At 46.3% G+C, this 20,310-nt stretch overlaps 1 protein-coding gene across 4 annotated transcripts in view; it reads right to left on the reverse strand.

Annotated features, from left to right (window-relative positions):
• EEPD1 (endonuclease/exonuclease/phosphatase family domain containing 1) overlaps window positions 1-19,904 on the reverse strand; it is a 164,733-nt gene extending 144,829 nt beyond the window's left edge. For 3 of the 4 annotated variants that reach the window (XM_060415022.1, XM_042248602.2, XM_004007897.6), the window contains exons 1-2: window positions 19,502-19,904; window positions 17,997-19,041 (exon numbers count right to left, since the gene is read on the reverse strand). In XM_060415022.1, coding sequence (XP_060271005.1) covers window positions 17,997-18,880 — 884 coding nt within the window. In that variant the 5' untranslated portion in view covers window positions 18,881-19,041; window positions 19,502-19,904. Of the gene's footprint in view, window positions 1-17,996; window positions 19,042-19,472 lie in introns of all 4 variants that reach the window. The other variant, XM_012176822.5, reaches the window with a different exon arrangement.
• Between the last annotated feature and the right edge of the window lie 406 nt (window positions 19,905-20,310).

Consider the following 20,310-nt stretch of genomic DNA (forward strand, 5'->3'; position numbering starts at 1 on the left):
AGCAACACCCAAGCATAGGAGCTGACACATGTCAAATGTGATATGCACGTATGACAAAGGATAATACAGGTCCCGGACAAATCAGTGGGTAAAGAACAAGTTGTTGGTGGCTGGGACTAGAGAAAAAAAAAAAAAAAAACTGTATCTGTACCTCAGTTCAGTTCAATTCAGTCGCTCAGTCGTGTCCGACTCTTTGCGACCCCATGAATCGCAGCATGCCAGGCCTCCCTGTCTATCACCATCTCCCGGAGTTCACTCAGATTCACATCCATCAAGTCAGTGATGCCATCCAGCCATCTCATCCTCTGTCATCCCCTTCTCCTCCTGACCCCAATCCCTCCCAGCATCAGAGTCTTTTCCAATGAGTCAACTCTTCAGATGAGGTGGCCAAAGTACTGGAGTTTCAGCTTTAGCATCATTCCTTCCAAAGAAATCCCAGGGCTGATCTCCTTCAGAATGGACTGGTTGGATCTCCTTGCTCAAAGATAGACTCCAGACAGAGTGAAAATTTAAATGTGAAGGATAAAGCTACACAACTGAGAAGCTAAGAGGAAAATGTAAGAGTGAACTTGGGGTAAGATGGATTTGTTAAATAGCATCCAAAAGGGAACTGATAGATTTGTGCTGTGCTTAGTCACCCAGTCGTGTCCAACTCTTTGGGACTCCATGGACTATAGCCCGCCAGACTCCTCTGTCCCTGGGGATTCTCTAGGCAAGAATACTAGAGTGGGTTGCCATGCCCTCCTCCAGGGCATCTTCCTAACCCAGGGATTGGACCCAGGTCTCCCGCGTTGCAGGCAGATTCTTTACTGTGTGAGCTACCAGGGAAGCCCGAGAATACTGGAGTGGCTAGCCTAACACTTCTCCAGCAGATCTTCCCAACCCAGGAATCAAACTGGGTCTCCTGCATTGCAGGGGGATTCTTAACCAGCTGAGCTACCAGGGAAGCCCTTGACAGATTTAACTACAGCAAAATTAAGAATTTCTGTTGTTTGTAGGGTACCTCAAAGTTAACAGAAGGTGATAAAGAGCGAGAAGAGCTTTGCAATCTCTGAGACCAAAAACAGGGACTGGCATCTAGAAGGTGCATGAACATTTCAAAACAACTGGGGGTGGAGAGGCAACTTCAAATTTTATAATATGGGCAAAAGTTGTCCCCCAAAGAGAGAATCCAAACGGCTGGAAAAGTATGTGAAGGCCGTAGTGGCCTCACTGGGAGCAGGAAGTGCAAGGCAGCCTGGTTTCCGTCAACTGATGATAGGTACCTGGAGCACCTACCCGTCCATGTGGCCAATGATTAAGCAGCAGTCAGGAGCAAAGAACTAGCTTGAAACCATAAAAACACATGCTTTTTTGTAGATGAAACTTCCCTTTTTCAAAGATATATTTAACACTTTGCACAGGGAATCTATGGAAGGGGAATGAATGAGGATAGAGATGAAGAAGGAAAGACAAATTTTAAATAAAACCAAATAGAAGTGGAACCTAGCACAGATGGAGGATGCTGCTGCTGCTGCTAAGTCGCTTCAGTCATGTGTGACCCCATAGACGGCAGCCCACCAGGCTCCCTCGTCCCTGGGATTCTCCAGGCAAGAACACTGAGTGGGTTGCCATTTCCTTCTCCAATGCATGAAAGTGAAAAGTGAAAGTGAAGTCGCTTAGTCGTGTCCGACTCTTCGTGACCCATGGACTGCAGCCTACCAGGCTCCTCCGTCCATGGGATTTTCCAGGCAAGAGTACTGGAGTTGGGGTGCCATTGCCTTCTCTGCGGATGGAGGATAGGGTGCCATAAACTGAAGAGTCTAATGATTCAACACTAAATAACTTGGTTCAAAAGAATAGGAAATAAACATTATACATATCATTTCATTTGTCTGGGGGGACTCAGTCCTGTGGGAGGTGCTCCTCCAAGGTTCTTTCCTGGCCCAGCATTCTGGAATTTGCAGATATTGTCATGAACTAGGCTTCAATAGTATACGACCCAAGAACTTCCAGATGAACAAGCTGGATTTAGAAAAGGCATAGGAACCAGAGATCAAATTGCTAACATCTGCGGGATCGCAGAAAAAGCAAGGGAATTCCAGAAAACCATCTACTTCAGCTTCATTGACTATGCTAAAGCCTTTGACTGTGTAAATCACAACACACTGTGGAAAATTCTTCAAGAGATGGGAATATCAGATCACCTGACCTGCATCTTGAGAAATCTGTATGCAGGTCAAGGAGCAACAGTCAGAACCGGACAGAACAGCAGACTGGTTCCAAATTGGGAAAGGAGAACGCCAAGACTGTATACTGTCACTCTGCTTATCTAACTTATATGCAGAGTACATCATGAAAAATGCCGGGCTGGATGAAGCTCAAGCTGGAATCAAGATTGCTGGGAGAAATATCAATAACCTCAGATATGCAGATGACACCATCCTATGGCAGAAAGTGAAGAGGAACTAAAGAGCCTCTTGATGAAGGTGAAAGAGAAGAGCGGAAAAGCTGGCTTCAAACTTCACATTCAAAGAGCTAAGATCATGGCATCTGCTCCTATCACTTCATGGCAAATGTGTGTGCTAAGTCGCTTCAGTTGTATCTGACTCTTTGTGACCCCCTGGTGCCCACCAGGCACCTCTGCCCGTGAGATTCTCCAGGCAAGAAAACGGGTGGGTTGCCTTTTCCTTCTCCAGGGATCTTCCCAACCCAAGGATCAAACCCGCGTCTTCTGTTTTGGCAGGTGGATTCTTTACCACTAGCACCACCTGGGAAGCCCTCATGGCAAACAGATGGGGAAACAATGGGAACAGAGACAGATTTTATTTTCTTGGGCTCCAAAATCACTGCACATGGTGACTACAGCCATGAAATTAAAAGACACTTGCTTCTTAGAAGAAAAACTTACATGAATCTCAGAAAACTCCAGGAGATAGTAAAGGACGGGGAAGCCTGGCATGCTGTAGTCCACAGGTCGCACAAAGTTGGACAGAACGGAGGGACTGAACAACAGCAACAACCTCCAAATTGGCTCCCCAGGTGACTCAGTGGTAAAGAATTTGCCTGCCGAAGCAGGTTTGATTCCTGGGTCGGGAAGATACCCTGGAGTAGGAAACAACAACCCATTCCAGTATTCTTGCCTGGAAAATTCCAGCGACAGAGGAGCCTGGCGGGCTACAGCCCATGGGGCTGAAAAGAGTCAGACACAGCTGAGTACTCAGGTACGCACGCACGCATATCCAAATCACCCTTCACAGCAATTCTCGGCATACATTACTTTTGACTTTGGGAAAAAGTAAAAAAAGCACTAAAGTTCCATCCAAAACACATAACTTGAATGTGAAAATCAAAGGACACCAAGTACTTCTCAAGGACAGTGTTACAACTGCAGTGGGGCCAGACTGCTCCCGGTAGAATATGTAACGAAGCACACCGAACGGAATCCTCCAGGTTCCTTCTTCAATAGGGGGATCGTTTCTGTAGGATGACAGGCAGTTTTTCTGTTACAAAATAATTATGCCAGGTTAGGCTCTGGTATAATGATCCTGTGTCTCAGAAGCAAGGAAGAGGGGAAATAATGGAGTGAAAAGGGAGTCAGCACCAAGGTATTCTATATTTTATCAGCTTGGAAACAGGTGTTGAGAACAGGTGACCCAGCTCTAAACAGACAGTTCTCCAAAGAAGATATATAAATGGCCGATGAACACATGAGAAGATGCCAAAAATCACCAGTCATCAGAGAAATGCAGCTAAAACCCTTAATGAGATACCACTTCATGTCAATTAATGTGGTTATAATAAAAAGAAGGAATAACAAGTGTTGGGGAGGATGTGCAGAAAAGAGGAGCCCTCAGATATTGCTGGTGGGAATGTAAAATGGTTCAGCCATTCTGGAAAATGGTCTAGCAGTTCCTCAAAGTGTTAAACATTGAATTACCATGTGACTCAGAAACTCCACTCTTAGGTATATACCGAAAAGAAATAAAACATATGTCATACATAAACTTGTCCACAAAGATTCAAAGCAGCGTTATTTATAATAGCTAAAAAGTAGAAACAATCTAAATGTCCATCAGCTGATGACTGAATAAAGAAAACGAAAGTATTAGTCACTCAGTCATGTCTGACTCTTTTCGACCCCATGGACTGCAGCCTGCCAGGCTCCTCTGTCCATGCAATTTTCCAGGCAAGAATACTGGAGTGGGTTGCCATTCCTTCTCCAGGGGATCTTCCCAATCCAGGGACTGAACGTAGGTTTCCTACATTGCAGGCATAAATGAGTTATATCCCTATAATGGAATATTATTCAGCCATAAAAAATAAATACACATGCTACAACATGGATGAATCTAAGCTAAAAAAAAAATCCCGATACAGAAGACTGTATATTATATAATTCCATTTATATAAAATGAACTGGACAGGAAAATCCACAAAGACAGAAAGCAGATCAGTGGTTGCCTCGGGCTGGGAGGAGGGGTGTGACTACTGGTACGGAGTTTCCTTGTGGGTGAAACAAATGTTCAGAAACAGTGCTGAGGGCTACACAACTTTGTGAATATACTAAAAACCAAACTGTACATTTTAAAAGGATGAATTGCATTGTATGAAAATTATATCTCAATTAAAAAAAAAATCTTGTGTCCCCAAAGCCTAACCTCACTGGATGATGGAATTGGATGACTTCCTCAAGCGCCAGCTGGGCCCCATTCCAGAAAGTACCCCCTTTGAAACTTGCCTCTCACACTTTCTAGACATAAAATGTTTAGGAAAGAAATGTCCCCTTCCTTAACCCCCTGGTGCCATCTCTAGGTTTATGGATTCTCTGCATCTGAATGTAAATGAGTTTGGGCTCTGAGTAATTCTGCCCAGCTTTGAACTTCTGCTCTATACCCACCAACTATGTGGCTCAGGCAAGCTTACTTAAATTATTTGAGTTTCTTAACGTGTAAGGTGGGAATACTTTGCCAACCTCATTGGGATGGTGCAAAGATTAAATTAGTTAATGAATATAAAAGGCTGAGCAGCAGCACATGGGGTAAAGTAAATAGTAGATGCCAGGGGTCATTTCTCCTTTCCACAAATTCCCAAGTGTTATTGTGCTGAAACTAGGCTGTATGTACAGTCTGGGAGTGCAGAGGCATCATGCAGGCAATGACAACAGAATGACTGTAACGGGAGGGGAAACACAGGCCAATAGGGGAGCCCGTAAATCAGGGACAGCTGAAGGTGAGTAGGCTTCAGAGGTCCCTCTGAATCACGCCTCTCCACAGCAATGCTAAAGGGCACTAAAATTCTGAAGGGCAGACCAACTCATGTGTCACCATTACTTGTAGCCAAGAGCAAGCAGAGAATCTGGCAAACTGGAGCTGCTGCCTTGGTGGGGGTAGGTAGAAGGTTCGGTCACTGCTTGCGTTTCAGGAAAAAACCGAGGACTGGCAAGTTGGAAGGAGAGAAGTTCAAAAGAAACAAATCCTAGTCCCTAACTGCTGCTGCATACCTGCTATCGCCCAGCCAGAAAGCCATTTCTCTTGTCTGGTTGACTGTCACTCCAGTAACTCCAAGGCAGCTTTCTCCAGCTTTAAACTCTTTGTTAAACAAGTACTTGAAATCATCATTGCCCCAGGAAAAACTAGGAGGAATAGGTTCCTCACAAGTAGCCAAAGAGGAAGTCCCTGAGCAATTTTTCTTACCCTGCTCTTGTTACAGGCTGAATCAGGTCCTCCAAAAGTCATATGTTGGAGTCCTAATCCCCAGTTCTCTAGCATGTGACTGCATTTGGATGCCATTAGAGTAGCCCCAATCCAATAAGACTGATGTCCTTTTAAGAAGAGGAAATTTGGGGACTTACTTGGTCGTCCAGTGGCTAAGACTCTGTGCTCCTAATGCAGGGGCCCCGAGTTCGATCCCTGGTCAGGGAACTAGATCCCACATGCCACAACTCAAGCCCCCGCATGCCACAATGAGGATCAAAGATCCTGCGTGCTACAACTAAGACCTGATGCAGCCTAATAAATAAGCATTAGGGGGAAAAAAGAGGAAATGTGAGCACAGGCAGGTACCCAGGAAAGACCACACGAAGACTCAGGGAGATGGCAGCTATCTACAAGCCAAGGAGAAACCAACCCTATTGACACCTTCATCTTGGACTTCCAGGCTCCAGAAGTGTGAGAAAATAAATCTCTTTTGTTTAAGCTGCCCAATCTGTGCTCCTTTGATATGACAGTCCTAGCAAACTAATACAATCTTACCTACAAAAACAATGGCCTTTCCTTCTCTGAACTGGAGGACATTTGGTAGAAATAGTGACCATTTTCCCTCTCTGTACAAAAACCCTCAGGGCTGGAAGGGACTTTCGAGATTCAGAAGAACTGAGTACATTCAAGTATATAGCCTTTACCAATATAATCAGTCAAGAAAAATGCCACAGTTGCTTTGATACACAGATACTGTATGTGGAATCAGGGGTTACGGTGATCACACATTCTTATCTTTCACTCATTACCTGGTTTATTTTTATATCTTGCTTTGGTAGATCAAGAAATTCCTGATTTTCATAGATTAGATGAATGGTTGCAAATAGTAACACTTTAATTATATTTTTTAATTGATTGATGATTGCCTTACAATATTGGTTTGATTTCTGTCATACATCAACATGAATTAGCCAGAGGTGTGTATATGTCTCCTCCCTCTTGAATCCCCTCCCACTTCCCACTCCTCTAGGTTGTTACAGAACCCCAGTGTGAGTCTCCAGGGTCTGATGAACCTCTTTTCACGGCAGCAATGGAGATGCAGACATAGAGAACAGACTTATGAAGAAGGGCAAGGGAAAGAGAGGGTGAGATGAATGCGAAGTAGAATGGGAGCACACACACTAACATATGTAAAATAGTAACATTTTGAACAACCGTCTTAAGAGTTTCAGACGCTCTTCAGTTATTGAAAAGTTGGACAGAAGCAACTTGTATTTCCAAGTTGAAACTCCAATAATACTTAAGTTGAAACTGACAATATCCAAATATTACGTGCACTTTTACTGTTAATATTGGAAGCAACAAATCTAACACAATTTAAGATTACAAATCCACTCCAAACAGCCCTGCCTGGCTTTTAACAGAGCCCAGCGTGTGAGTACTGTGACACCATGGTGTCTGACACAGTTTCACATGTATGAACGTGAATTTAAAAACCGAACTTGAACATAAAATCTAGAATAGTTTAAGAAGATGGTGCAGAGTTACAAACTCGGGAAGATGTTTTATATACACCACTGACTCGTCTACCTGCTTATTAAATCCCTCCCAGCTCACATCAGTGAGCTTCATAAGCAGGCTCTCTACTGCACTGAAGAAAATGCTGACTAGTCCAGGTCTTAAGTAAAAAAAAAATTTAAGCTAATTACTCCTTCACCTCATATTTCTGAAAGTTGCAAAAGATTTGAGGAAAGAAACTGGACCAATGAACTGTTGGCCTTATATTTTTGAGTCAATCTAGAAAAAATAATAGTCTATCAGTAACAACCCTCAGTTACTGCCAGGGGTCTATAATATGTTGGGTTGGCCAATATATCCACAGCAAATACAGTCTCTAGACTACAGAAGTAATGTAACTTGGGCCAGGTATTTGCGTCCTTAAAAACACAAAAGAGATTCTCCTAACCAGCCTCTGCCCAAGGGACCCGCTCAGCAGACTGTCCTCATTCCCTTCATCCAACACGCTGAGAGCTGGGCACTCATGCCACAGTGAGCTCTCCCAGTTGATGAATTCCCCTTTCTCACATGCTCACCCAGGTTCAGCTGGGTCTGTCCCCAGACTTGTTCATGCCCATTATGCATATTGCTGTGGTCTCCTAACCGTGACATCGGCTGTCGAAACAGGAGTCTGAGCAGAAAGAGAAGTTGCTTCTAAGAAAAGGAAGATGAATGTTTGGAAAGCTTCTATGAAGGCAAATTGTCTGAAGAAACTGCTGTAAAAACAGGTGTGGGCAAGATGATTGTAAAAGACTGAAAAGCAGTAAAAATGTAGTATTCCACACTCAGATTGCTTTGCAAATATCCTTGCTCCACTTTGAACAAAGAAATACTGGATATACACACACGATGATAATGTCGTTAGCATACTTATGAAAGATCACGACTATGAAACTCGAATCAAGTTGGTGAGAGAGCACTTAGTCAAATAAAAAGACTGGCGTGATGAATAAATCACAAAGTTGTGGAAAAGCATTAGTGAATTAAGTACTTTATCATCACACCTTGGAATCTAATTGCTTAGGTTATAATCCAAGCTCCATCACCTGAAAGTTGTGTGACCCTGGGGAAAATTACTCAACCTCCCTGAGCCATCACTTCTGCATGTGTAGGAGGACTGATGATGATACCCAAAGGAAAGCTACTTAGCCCTGGACATCAGCCACAGCAACTATCAGTGTTAACTATCACTGTTCCTGTTCTTAGTGCAACTACTGCTACCACAGCTGTGGACACTGAACACAAGTACCATTATGAGGCGGGAGGGACATGCAGTATTTTGACATTTAAAATGAGTCAAGTTAAAAACGACTTTGCAACTCTGCAAAGAACTCACCAGTAAAAAGACAATGAACTGCAGCTGCAGAGGTCGCCCACCAAACACAGAGAGACGAAGCCCCAAATCTACTGGCGGTCATGTCTGACTCTCCACGACCCTGTGGACTGTAGCCCACCAAGCTCCTCCGTCCGTGGGATTTTTCCAAGCGAGAGTACCGGAGCGGGTTGCCATTTCCTCCTCCAGGGGATCCTCCCAGCTCAGGGATTGAACCTGAGTCTCCTAGATCTCCTGCAGGTGAATTTTTTTTTTTACCACTGAGCCACCTGGGAAGCCCAATCACTGATATTGAGAGGCCACTAAAACTTACTTTTTCCTCATTTAAGAAAAGAGAGAATGCAAAAATATTTAAGTCAGACTCAATTTGCTTAATAAAAACACATTCTAGACAATTTTTTTTTGTAATAGATAATTGGATCAGTATTTTTTAAAACAGCAATTTTATCTAACATCTCCCACTTTAAAAGACACCACAAATTCAGCATTAGTTCAGAAAGACCAAGTACTGATTTCATTCTCTAGCTTTTAGGTGAGCAAATAGGATTCAGATCCCTGCAACACAATAAAACCACACCCCAAACACACACAACCTTCAACGTGGCCAAGTAACAACATTCTCATGGCTTCAGCATCGCATTTCAGGAGTTTACAGCAGCCTCTAGATAAAGTAATTGAAGGCCCAGCTTAACAGCTTAATCAGGTAATGGCTGAATCAAAATAGAACTCTCTAGAAACAACGGTTTGTTGGAAACAAACAACAAAGCAACAGAGGTAGAGAGCTGTACTCAGTAAAGAAAACTCAGGGTTTCTTTCCCCAATAGTTTAGTAGAAGGAGTCAGCACTTTCGATAAAGAGAACTGCTTACTCTGAGCACATCTCCCCAGGGTTCCTATCCGCTGGAGTCCAGTTGTTTGGCAGTTGTCAATCAAAACATTACAATAAGAACTGCTGTCCAGATGAGGCCTGTGTACTGTCATCAGGAATAGGATAGGCAAGTTTCTAGGTTCCTAAATCTCTGTTGAGAACTATAAGCCTGCAAGCAGAGCAGGGCATTTCTGCATAATATCCTGAATGTTTTGAAAAGAGTCACAGGTGTGGAATTTCCACTCAGCAGTACATGACAACACAAAGACCAGGGTGTCCATGAGGAACACACCAAATATCAGTGAAATGCATGATTTTGTTACTGGCAGAGATTGTTTCGAACTCTGGGACAAAATCTTTTGTAAGATTGGGTAATTTTGAAATAAAAATAACACATACCGCAATGCTATTCTCTACCATAGAGCTCCTCGTCTGAATGGTTCACACCTTGAGCCCATGCAAGTCGGGAACTGACCGACTTCTACTCCTCACCTGATGACTGCGTGGGGAGCTGCTGATATTCACCTTCACCCTGATGGCCACCACTCCTGCTGCTCAGACCCTGGCCTCCCCTCCAGACTAATTCCTTTCCAACCACCTTGATCCTGCCCCCACATCCTTTGCCTATGCTGAGTTCTCCATCCACCTCCAGAGCCAGGCAGACAGGTACCAGACCCCTGGGCTTAAGCTTGACCTCTTTCTTCAAAACAGACATGGGCCCGGTAAGCACCTGGGTATGTGTCTCCTTGTGAGACTGTGAGCTCCCTGATGTCACCCTATGCCTCTGACCTCACTAGGTAAGTACACTTAAATTCAATCCACGTTGAATTTAACTTCTGTAAATGTCTTTTGGGGTTTCCCAGGTTGTACAATGGTAAAGAATCTGCCTGCCAATGCAGGAGACATGAGAGATATGGGTTCAGTCCCTCGTTCAAGAAGATCCTCTGGGAGAAGAAAATAGCAACCCACTCCAGTATTCTTGCCTGGAAAATTCCACGAACAGAGGAGCCTCGTGGGCTATAATCCACGGGGTTGCAAAGAGTTGGACACGACTAAGCACAGCACAGCACAAATATATGGTTAGGCCATGGCACTAAGAGTTGGGCACGACTGAGCTACTTTACTTTCACTTTTCACTTTCATGCACTGGAGAAGGAAATGGCAACCCACTCAGTGTTCTTGCCTGGAGAATCCCAGGGACGGGGGAGCCTGGTGGGCTGCCGTCTATGGGGTCGCACTGAGTCGGACACGACTGAAGCGACTTAGCAGCAGCAGCAGCATTTAATACAGCTGTTCTCCTGCTCTGTATATCCCAGCTCGACCAATCTGTTCCACCCATGTCTACCCAATCCTCTTCATATGGGACTTAACTAGTCCCTGGTAACCGATGAGCCCACCTGACCTCAATTCTTCCCTGTAATGGTAGCCTGCTTCTCCCCTAAGTACCAAAGACTGCTCTCATGTCTTGCCCTGCAGTCTGCCACACAAGGTGGAGTGTCGCTCCAGGACCCTTTGTGTAAGATCCTTGTCCAATTATTCACTGATGTCTCTGTCACTGTCCCCAGGCTCCTTCTCAGCCCATGGGGTGCAGTCCAGCACCTGGTCTACACAGAGGACCTCGTAGCCTCTTTCTCCATCCACTGTGGACCAAGATCCCACACTTGTCCAGAGTGAGGCAACAGCAGACGGAGGGGTAAGGTCACCAAGCTGCATCATGCCAACGTAACGCAGAGGCATGTGAGTCAGCCTCCAGATTTCTTAAATGCCTCTGAGCCTGTCTTCTAGCAATCTACCCAGTTAATCTCCATGATATCCCAAACATAGGCAAGTCTTTTCAGTTTTTGTCTCTAAAAGATCTTATCGCCACCCACTTCTGCTCCCCTGTCACCATCCTTTTCAGCCTGTATTCTAGTAGCCTCACTTAGCTCCTAGGACACACTCCAAGAGACCCCCCAGCAGACAGAACAATCTGATAACAGCTAATTCATCAACTTCTGCTTCTAATCCTCTGCGGCCCCACCCACCTGGCCCTGCCTCCCTCTGCAACCATAGCCACCCTCACTCCCGGAACTCCGGCTTTCTGTCTGAAGCAAGCTCTCTCAGGGCCTTTGCACCTGCTGGTTCCTCTAGTGAAGCACTCTTTCCTCCAACTTCTTCCATGCCTGGCTCCTTAGCTCCTCAGATGAGGCTTCCTTTACCCCCATCTACTCAGCAAGCCTCCATCACCCTCAGCTTTCACCACTATCTGTAGGCATTTATCTGTGTACTGACTTGTCTGTCTTCCTGCCTAAAATGGAAACTCTATAAGAGCACTGGCTTTGTCTTATCCTACACTTTATTACCAGAGCCTGGTACTTAGTGAGAGCTCAAAAAATTTCTGTTGAATGAATAAATAATAAAGGAATGATTATCTTCTAGAAGAATCAATAGTTTCAACACACACCCCCTCCCCCACTACAAATCAGATCGCAATGGGCCCAGCTTTCTGGAATGACAAAAGAAAGAGCTGTCCCTTTGGTGAAATAAGCCCTGTGTCTGCCCACCCCAGACCTTCCCTTCATTCACACCCTCTTCTCTCATTAATCCTCAGCAGTCTTACTACTGACCACCTTTCTTTCTGGAAACCCAGAGCTCCCTGGCTCAGAAAACCGGAACTTAGCCTTGGAGTGGAGCCAAGGTCACAGACTCACATTTGAGGGTCCCAGTGCAAGGCCGGGCGGGGGGCGGGGGGGACCTGGCACCCTCTGGAGTGCTCCACCTCTGGCCCAAAGCCCTGTCCTTCAGAGGAACAAAAACAGGAAGGGAGCAGAGGTCTCCAGCAGCCTGAGAGTCTAGGTAAAGCTCGGATGCCTGGCCAGCCTGAGGCCCAAGAGAGGGAGGAAAGAGCAGGTGGGTGAGGGTCAGTCAAGGCCATGGAATTTGGGAAGAGATACCTTCGTTCCCTGCTCTGAAATCAAACATGCCTGCCTTCAAAACTGATTCCAACATCTTCGTTTCTGAAGGCCACATGGATGCTATTTAATCTCTCTGAGCCTCCGTTTCCACAGCTGTCAAAATAGGTTTCACAATTCCTACTTTAAGGCAACTGCTGGGCACTTTGCCCCCAGATGGTATGTCTGGCTGCATCCACCAACTTTCAGTCCCTCAGGATGAGCCCATTACTCTTATTAAAAATTCAACCCAGTATCAGTCCTACTCAGTGACTTCTGATAAAATGTATGGATTTTCCAAATGTTTTGAGGCTGAGCCATAAAAGCTGGTTCACATTTGCTAAACCTGGTTTAAAAACAGGGCCAGTCTGACTCCCAAATTTAGCATATATATATACACAGCAGCCATTCAATATGTGTTTTTCCATGAATGAATCAAACAAGATGGGCAGTGTTTGTACTGAGCCTATTGAGTCTGACAAACTAAAATCCCTTTTTTCACGAGGAGTGTGTGCTGTCATGCACTAAGTCACCTTGTGCTTTGATACCACAAACAAGTATGAGGCAAGAAAACAGATTCAGACCATTAAAAGGCTCGAGACTTTGACACTCATATTCCCTTCTGATGGAGACCATGGGAAAATGTGCAAGTGGGATGCTAAGCTTCTCATTTCTTCTGGAGAGTATCTGTCAGCTCCTACAGTGCTTATGCTTTCAGAAACCAAATGGACTGCTCAAAATTGAACAATTCCTCAGCAAAAACCAAAAAGTAAAATTCAAACAACCTTCTCAAAGTCACTAATTATCGGGAGATGCAAGTTAAAATCACAATGAGATATTTCCTTACACCTGTCAGAATGGCTATCATCAAAAAGACTACAAATAACAAATGTTGACAAGGATGTGAAGAAAAAGGAACACTTGCACACTGTTGGTGGGAATGCAAATTGGCATAGCCACTGCGGAAAACAGCATGGAAGTTCCTCAAAAACACTAAAACTAGAACTACTGTGTGATCCAGCAATCCCGCTGCAGGGTCCAGATCCAAAGAAAGAGATATATGTACCTGTATGTTCACTGGAGCAATGTTTACAATAACCAAGATATGGAAGCAACCTAAGTTCCCACTGATAAATGAAAGGATAAAGATGTTCTATATACATAGAGACACACACACACATAATGGAACATTACTCAACCATGAAAAGAATGAAATTTTGCCATCTGTAACAACATGGATGGACTTGGAGGATATTATGCTAAGTGAAATAAGTCAGACAGAAAAAGACAAATACCATATGTGCAATTTCCCTGGAGAAGGGATGGCAACCCACTCCAGTATTCTTGCCTGGAGAATCCCAAGGACAGAGGAGCCTGGCAGGCTACTCTTCACGGGGTCGCAAGAGTAGGACTCTTAGCGACTAAACTATTACTACTATACGTGGAATTTAGAAAACAGAGCAAATTAACAAACATAGCTAAACACAGAGTCATAGATACAGAGAACCAACAGTTGTCAGAGGGGAAGCAGGGGAGAAGAGAAGTAAGTGAGGGAGATTAACAGGTAGAAACTTCAAATTACAAAAGTGAGTCACAAGTACAGTGTTCAGTGTGGAGAATACAATCAATCATTTCATACAGTATCTTTGTACAATGACAGATCATAACTAGATTTATCATGGTGATCATTTTGAAACATATAGAGATATTGAGTCATTATGTGGTACATCAGGAACTAACTTAGTGCTATAGGTCAAGCTCACTTCAAAAAACAAACTCCTAGGAAAAGAGATCAGATCTGTGGTTATAAGAGGTGAGGCATACAGGGAGGGGAAGTTGGAAGAAGGTAGTCAAAAAGTACAAATTTCCAGTTAAAAGGTGAAAAAGTACTAGTGAGACAATGCATAACATGATGAACATAATTAGCACTTCTGCATGTAATCCATGAAAGTTGTTAGGAGAGTAAATCCTAAGAGCTCTCATCACAAGGAAAAAATGGTGTTTTTTTTTTTCTATTTCTTTGATTTTGTACCTATACGAGATGATGGATTTTCACTAACTTATTGTGGTCATCACTGCATAACGTCTGTAAGTCAAATCATTATGCTGCATACTTTAAACTTCTACAGTGCTACATGTCAACTATATCACAAGAAAACCGGAAGAGAAAACCATAAACAATCTTCATTCCATATGTGGGCTACCATTAAATTCTGCAAGAGTATTTAGCAGAAGCAATCCTCTTTTAGACTTGCTCCATAAATCCTGAAAACAAGGAAAAACATCGCCTGAGATTGACACTCGGCAAAGGGATCTGATGAAACCTGGCAGTTGTGTGCCACAGCGTGACATCCTTGAAGGTTCCTGGTAATCGCGATTATTGAGCTTTCTGCCCTATCTCAGGCTGCATGTGCAAAACATGATTTCTCGTAGCTCATACACACTTGTCCACTAAGGCAGCAGCATCCCAGGGCCAGAAAAGACTCCATCCTGTTAAGAGTCTCAGCCAGGCATGCTTTAGTCTAAGAAAACACACACAAACCCACAGAGAGGAAAACAAGGGCCAGCTATTCCCTTTGCAAAAAAAGTGCCTAAGGGTTTGTGTTCCTCTGTGCATATGTGTGTGTTTTACATTAGCTACATTTATCATATGGAAAACCTGAACTTCGAGAAGTTAAGGAATTTCACCAATTTAACACATAAAGAGGTGGAGCTGGGGGTTTTCTTTTTTTCTTTACAATGAATTTAATGTATGAAAATAGGACTAGTACACAATTTGGCAAATGCCCCTGGTTAGGCAGAGTGTGGAATGTCTGAACAAGAGGCAGGATAAAAGTAAGGTGCTTATAAAACAGCACACTTGCAAAGAGCACAGGTCTACAGTCAGAAGGTTCTGGGTCCTAGTCCCAGCTGACATAATAATGAGCTGTGGGATAGAGGCAAGTCACTTAACTTCTTTGGTCTTAGTTTCCTTACTCAAAGATGGAGACTCAATAATAAAAGCATGCATTACCTACTTCCCAGAGTTACTGAGAAAGCTGTGAAAATACAAAGGCACATTCAAAAGTCACATAACTACTATAATATATATATTATATATATGTATATGTGCATGTGTGTATATATATATGTAAACAGCACCCCCAAAATTACCTGCATCCATTCTTGCTCAAATTAAATTTCTTTCCTCTTGCTAATAAAAGGATCAATTCGAATGTGAGATAATTTTGTGAATCAGGATGAACACAGCTCTTGGAGAATGCGCACTGCTGTTTTGAGGACATGTGATCTTGTCACAACCAGGCACCTTTCAGTGCCCTAAACCAATGGATCCATTCCCGTTCTGCAGGGAGTCAGGCCAATTACTTCAGGTTTACCAAACACTAACAAGTTGCTTAGAGTGCCCAGAACACTGAACACATCATGAACAGGCAAAAAGAAACACCAACCCACAGGACAACAGATGTGGCCAAGAGTGAGAAATATGATGGCGACACGGGTCACATTTAAAGTGGCTGCCAGATGCTCCCTTCTGCACCATTCTGGGTAAGCTCACCCTTCTGGGTAAGCTCTTCCTAAACTCTCACTTGAGGACAATAGTCAACTGTCTTCAACAAAGCATCACCCCCTAGGAAATCTAAAGAAGAGACACCAGGACAAATCCCTCACTGGGCAAGTTACCGCTCTTTCTCGGTGCTCCTGGTTGCCCCAGTCCGCACCGCAGACTGGAGCCCACTCTGAAGTCGGCTGTTTCCTGCTCACTCTCCCATTTTCCACCCTTCACATTCATCTGTTCTAGGACCTAAGTAAGCCCTTCAAGCTCTGTCCAAAAAGACCATCACATGGTTGAATAACTACAAGGATGATTGGAACCATCAAAGAAAATACACCTAGAAAGCGCTGCCTGGACTCACCGGACTTGTCAGAAAAGACACTTCAGGAAAATGTTCACAGAGCAGCCCACGGGACATCTGACTGCCAACACACAGTACAACAGGGTGCAACCTTTATTGCGTATCAGAACCACCCAGAGGTTGCGGAAAACCCAAGGTTCCTGTGGCAGTTGCTAATGCTGGTTTCCAGAGACCACACTTGAATCTGTCATGGTAAGTGGGCAAGGGCTACCTAATCGGTCATCCCCATGGGGGCAACTTCAGCTCCTGATTCATCCTCCTCCATCCCCAAACTAAGCCTGAAGAAAACTCATAATAGGAATTAAACAGTCAGCCCTCTGCCTCCCTTCTCCTTGCCCAGACGTACAGCCATGTGCCCATGGATGAAAGGAACAATTGTCCAGGCATTCCGCACAGGTATCTCCTGGGTTGACCCCTGTTCTCCCCTGTGGACTACATGATTTTGCGAAAGGCGTTGAGTTGTGATGCAAAACAGAGGATGTGGAGTTGCAGGAAGTGCATTCAGGTTCCCCAGGTCCCGTTCCCTGAGTGGTTCCTAACACTCAGTGATGGAGCACGCCAGTGGGACAGTGCCAGGGAAATGCTTTGACCCGGTTTTCTCCTCACTTATTTTTCCTGATGTTCTGCTACAATGCACTGTGATTTCCCGCTGAGAACTCACTTCATGTCACCAACAACCCAATGCAAAAAAAAACAGCGCGTGTTTCCAAGCATACTGCATCTCAAGGCAGAAGTGGGCGCGGGGTGGGGGGTGGTGTGGAATGGTGGCAGGGCCAATTCCCTTCAGAGCAGGATCCGTATGGACATGAGTTTGGGTTTTGCCCTGGAAGGGACTATTAGAAATATTTCTTTCCTTCCCAAAGTTGATTGTGTTATATAATGTACTATTTCACTAACAGCAGGAGTTACTGCTACAATAATACTGTTTTGTTTTAGGGAGTGTCAATGGAAGTTCCCACAGAGAGTAGCGTGGTGAATAAGGTAAACACTCAGTGATAAGAGGGCATCATACAACTCTCTTCTTCTGTGGTTCAAATGTGGAAATCCGGGCAGTGTTTAGCATACAATCAGCTTGGCCTTTGCTGGCCCTCGGATAGGGGAGGTTTACATATATTTGGGGCTGTAACTGTGGGCCTAAAAACCACCTTCAGGCTAAATAAGGAAAAAGAATCAAGGGTGATTCATTTGTAGCATTTTGGTAAATATATTTACATAGCCTGTATGTTTGCAAACACCTGGTCTTTGCAAAGATTTTTTTCTGGACACAAAATAAGCATATTTGGTAGAAGAAATGTGACTTTGCCTCCTAAGGAAAAAAAAAAGAATAACTCTGAGTAGCTCTTTCACCCATGGCTCTGAGTTCCCAGGCTCTGAGTGCCTCATCTGGTGTAAACCCCATGAAGTCTTGGGAGTCAAACATTTTCCAAAGCAGTAACACTAATACAGTCTCCACTGACCCCAAATTTAGGAATTAACCTCAGATATACCATCTTCAAGATACAGACCTCAAGTCCAGATGGCTCTATTTAGAAAATTCTAGAGTAGGAGAGTTCAGCCACTCAGAATACTGCACCATATTGGCTATGGCCTCAAGCCCACTGATTTAAAAATCTTGCCCTCTCCATACAGGCCCCCAAATCCACTCATTTGCATGCACAGATGAGGCCATGCAAGAGCTGCCTTCATACCCAATGCCCTTGCTGGTTCTTATCCTCACCTGTTTTCCAGGAGGGTCATGCACACCACCTCTCGCACCCCGGGGTTGTTGGCCTTCTCCACTGAACAGCCCTGCAAGTTCCAGGTGGCCAGCCTCAGCACAGGCCGCCCGTCCCTCGTGCCTCCAAAGGCCTCCACCGAGGGCCTCGTGGAGATGATCTGCGTGGGCCCCCCAGGAGGCAGGTCTAGGTCTTCACTCTGCAAGCTTAGCGAGGTGGGGCTGGGGTGAGGCTTGGCGGTGAAGGTCAGACCGCCGTTGGTGTGGGTGGACGGAGGCCTGGACCTCTCGGCAAACACCTGGTGCCGTATCCTGTCCAGGAAGGCGGCATTGATCCCACCCATCCTCACCAGGTCCTCGACGCTGCGGAAGGGCCCGTGCTCACGGCGGTAGTCCACGATGCTGACGGCCATCTTCTCCGTGAGGCCCCGCACGCTCATGAGCTGAGCCGGGGTGGCTGTGTTGATGTTGACACGCGGGGTGAGGGGCACGGCAGCGGCGGCGGCCAGGTGGTGAGGCTGCTGCTCGGCCATCAAGTCCCTCCGCAGGGAGCTGGGGGAGTGCTGCGCCGAGCTGCCCTTGCTGCTCACGCAGATCTCAAATTTGACCTGCTCCAGCTTGGTGGCGCCCACGCCACTGACCAGTGCCAGGTCCTCCACTTTCTTGAAGCCACCGATGTACTCGCGGTACTCCACAATGCTCCGTGCCACCGCGCGCGTCACCCCAGGCAGGGTCATCAGCTCCTCCTCCGTGGCGGTGTTGATGTTAAGTCTCTCCTGGTTGACCAGGATGTTGCTGAAGTTGCAGGCTGCGCTGAACTTGCGACTATGGGACAGGTCCGAGGGGTCCCGGGGGATGGAGCGGTGGCAGCCCAGCGTGCTCCCCATGGCAGGATCAGGAGTCCAGGAAGCCTTTTGGCTAGGGAGGAAGCCCAGTAGACCTCACAGGCACAGAAGGGAAGGTGCAGGATTCAGGGCATGAAATGGTTACCTAGACAAACATTAAATAACCCTGCCCGAGTGTCCAAAACTACCTTTCACTTGGCCACCTGGAAAACAAACACAAATCGATTGAATCAGTTAATCAGTTTGCATTAGCACTCCCTACCTACAGCTGGGATTCCTAGCCAGGAGTCCAGGGCTGATGTCTGTGAACATCAGAAAACACACATAAGGGGGCTGTCCCATGAGGATTTTCCTCTAGTGAAGCTCAATTTTTATCACGTTAGGGTCAAAAACGCTATAAGCAGCTTCTTCTGGAAAGAGACCTATCCCCACCAGCCTACACCTCTCCTCCTTGCCTCTCAACTCTTACAGCACTGGGGCCATCTCCCCGCCTCCAGTCGCTCGTATTTAAACTCTCAGGCAAAAGGGAGTGGGCATCCCCACGGGCCCTGCTCCTGACACTCAGCACCACCAGCAACTTTGGAATTCCATCCTCACTAGTGCGGGCACGGAGAAAGGGTTTATCTTCCTCTACCAGATTCGGCGCCGTTCCTAGCGCCCCACCTCTCAGCTGCTCCTTCGGGGCGTCCTCCTTCCACCTGCGGCTCCGAAGCCTGAGCCCAGCCAGGGACAGCGCCGGCGCAAGTGCTGATCAGCGGCTGGTCGCGGGATCCCTCCCACGCCACCCCGGGCCGCGCGTCCCAGCTGTTTCTGCTGGAGAAAACTCTTGAGTGGCTCTCCCAGAACCGGCAGGAGCTGCAGGGCTTCGCGGAGGCGGCAGCGGCGGTGAAATGCGGCCGCTGCGGCTGCACCAGGTCTTGCGGCTGCACCAGGACTGGCGGCGCTGCCGCAGTTGCGTTCATCCAAACGAAAAGTCCTTCCCCCGACTTGGACGCGGGATCGCAAGAATCCGGTCCAGAGCCCAGCACCAAAGCCGCAGCCGCCTATCGCCGTCTGTGTCAAAGCCAAAGTCCCGGCCGCCAGGCCCGCGCCTCCTCCCGCACTACGGCCACGCCTCCTCGTGAGCGCCAACCCTCCCCCGGACTCCGAGGGCACGTGGGGGCGGGGCCGGAGCTCTAGCCCGGACACCAGGGCGTCAAACCCGAGAGCGTGGGGCGGGCCCTGATGTTCAGGAGGCGGGGCCGCGGGGCGCGGGGGCGGTGCCAGGACGCGAGATGGTGGAATGCAAGGCCCAAGAGTGTGAGAGCCGGGGCTATGCTGCGAGAGGGCTGGCCCCAGCGCGAAGAGGTGGTGATGGAACCCCGAAAGCAGAAGCAGGGTCTGGGCGGAAGGGGGCGGGCCCCAGGAGCGTGGAGGCGAGGCTTAGAGGCTGAAGAGGCGGGGCCGACGCCACCCGTGCAGCGGCTGGTCAA

The sequence above is a fragment of the Ovis aries genome, chromosome 4 (genome assembly GCF_016772045.2).
Source record: "Ovis aries strain OAR_USU_Benz2616 breed Rambouillet chromosome 4, ARS-UI_Ramb_v3.0, whole genome shotgun sequence".
NCBI classification, from domain to species: Eukaryota; Metazoa; Chordata; class Mammalia; order Artiodactyla; family Bovidae; genus Ovis; species Ovis aries.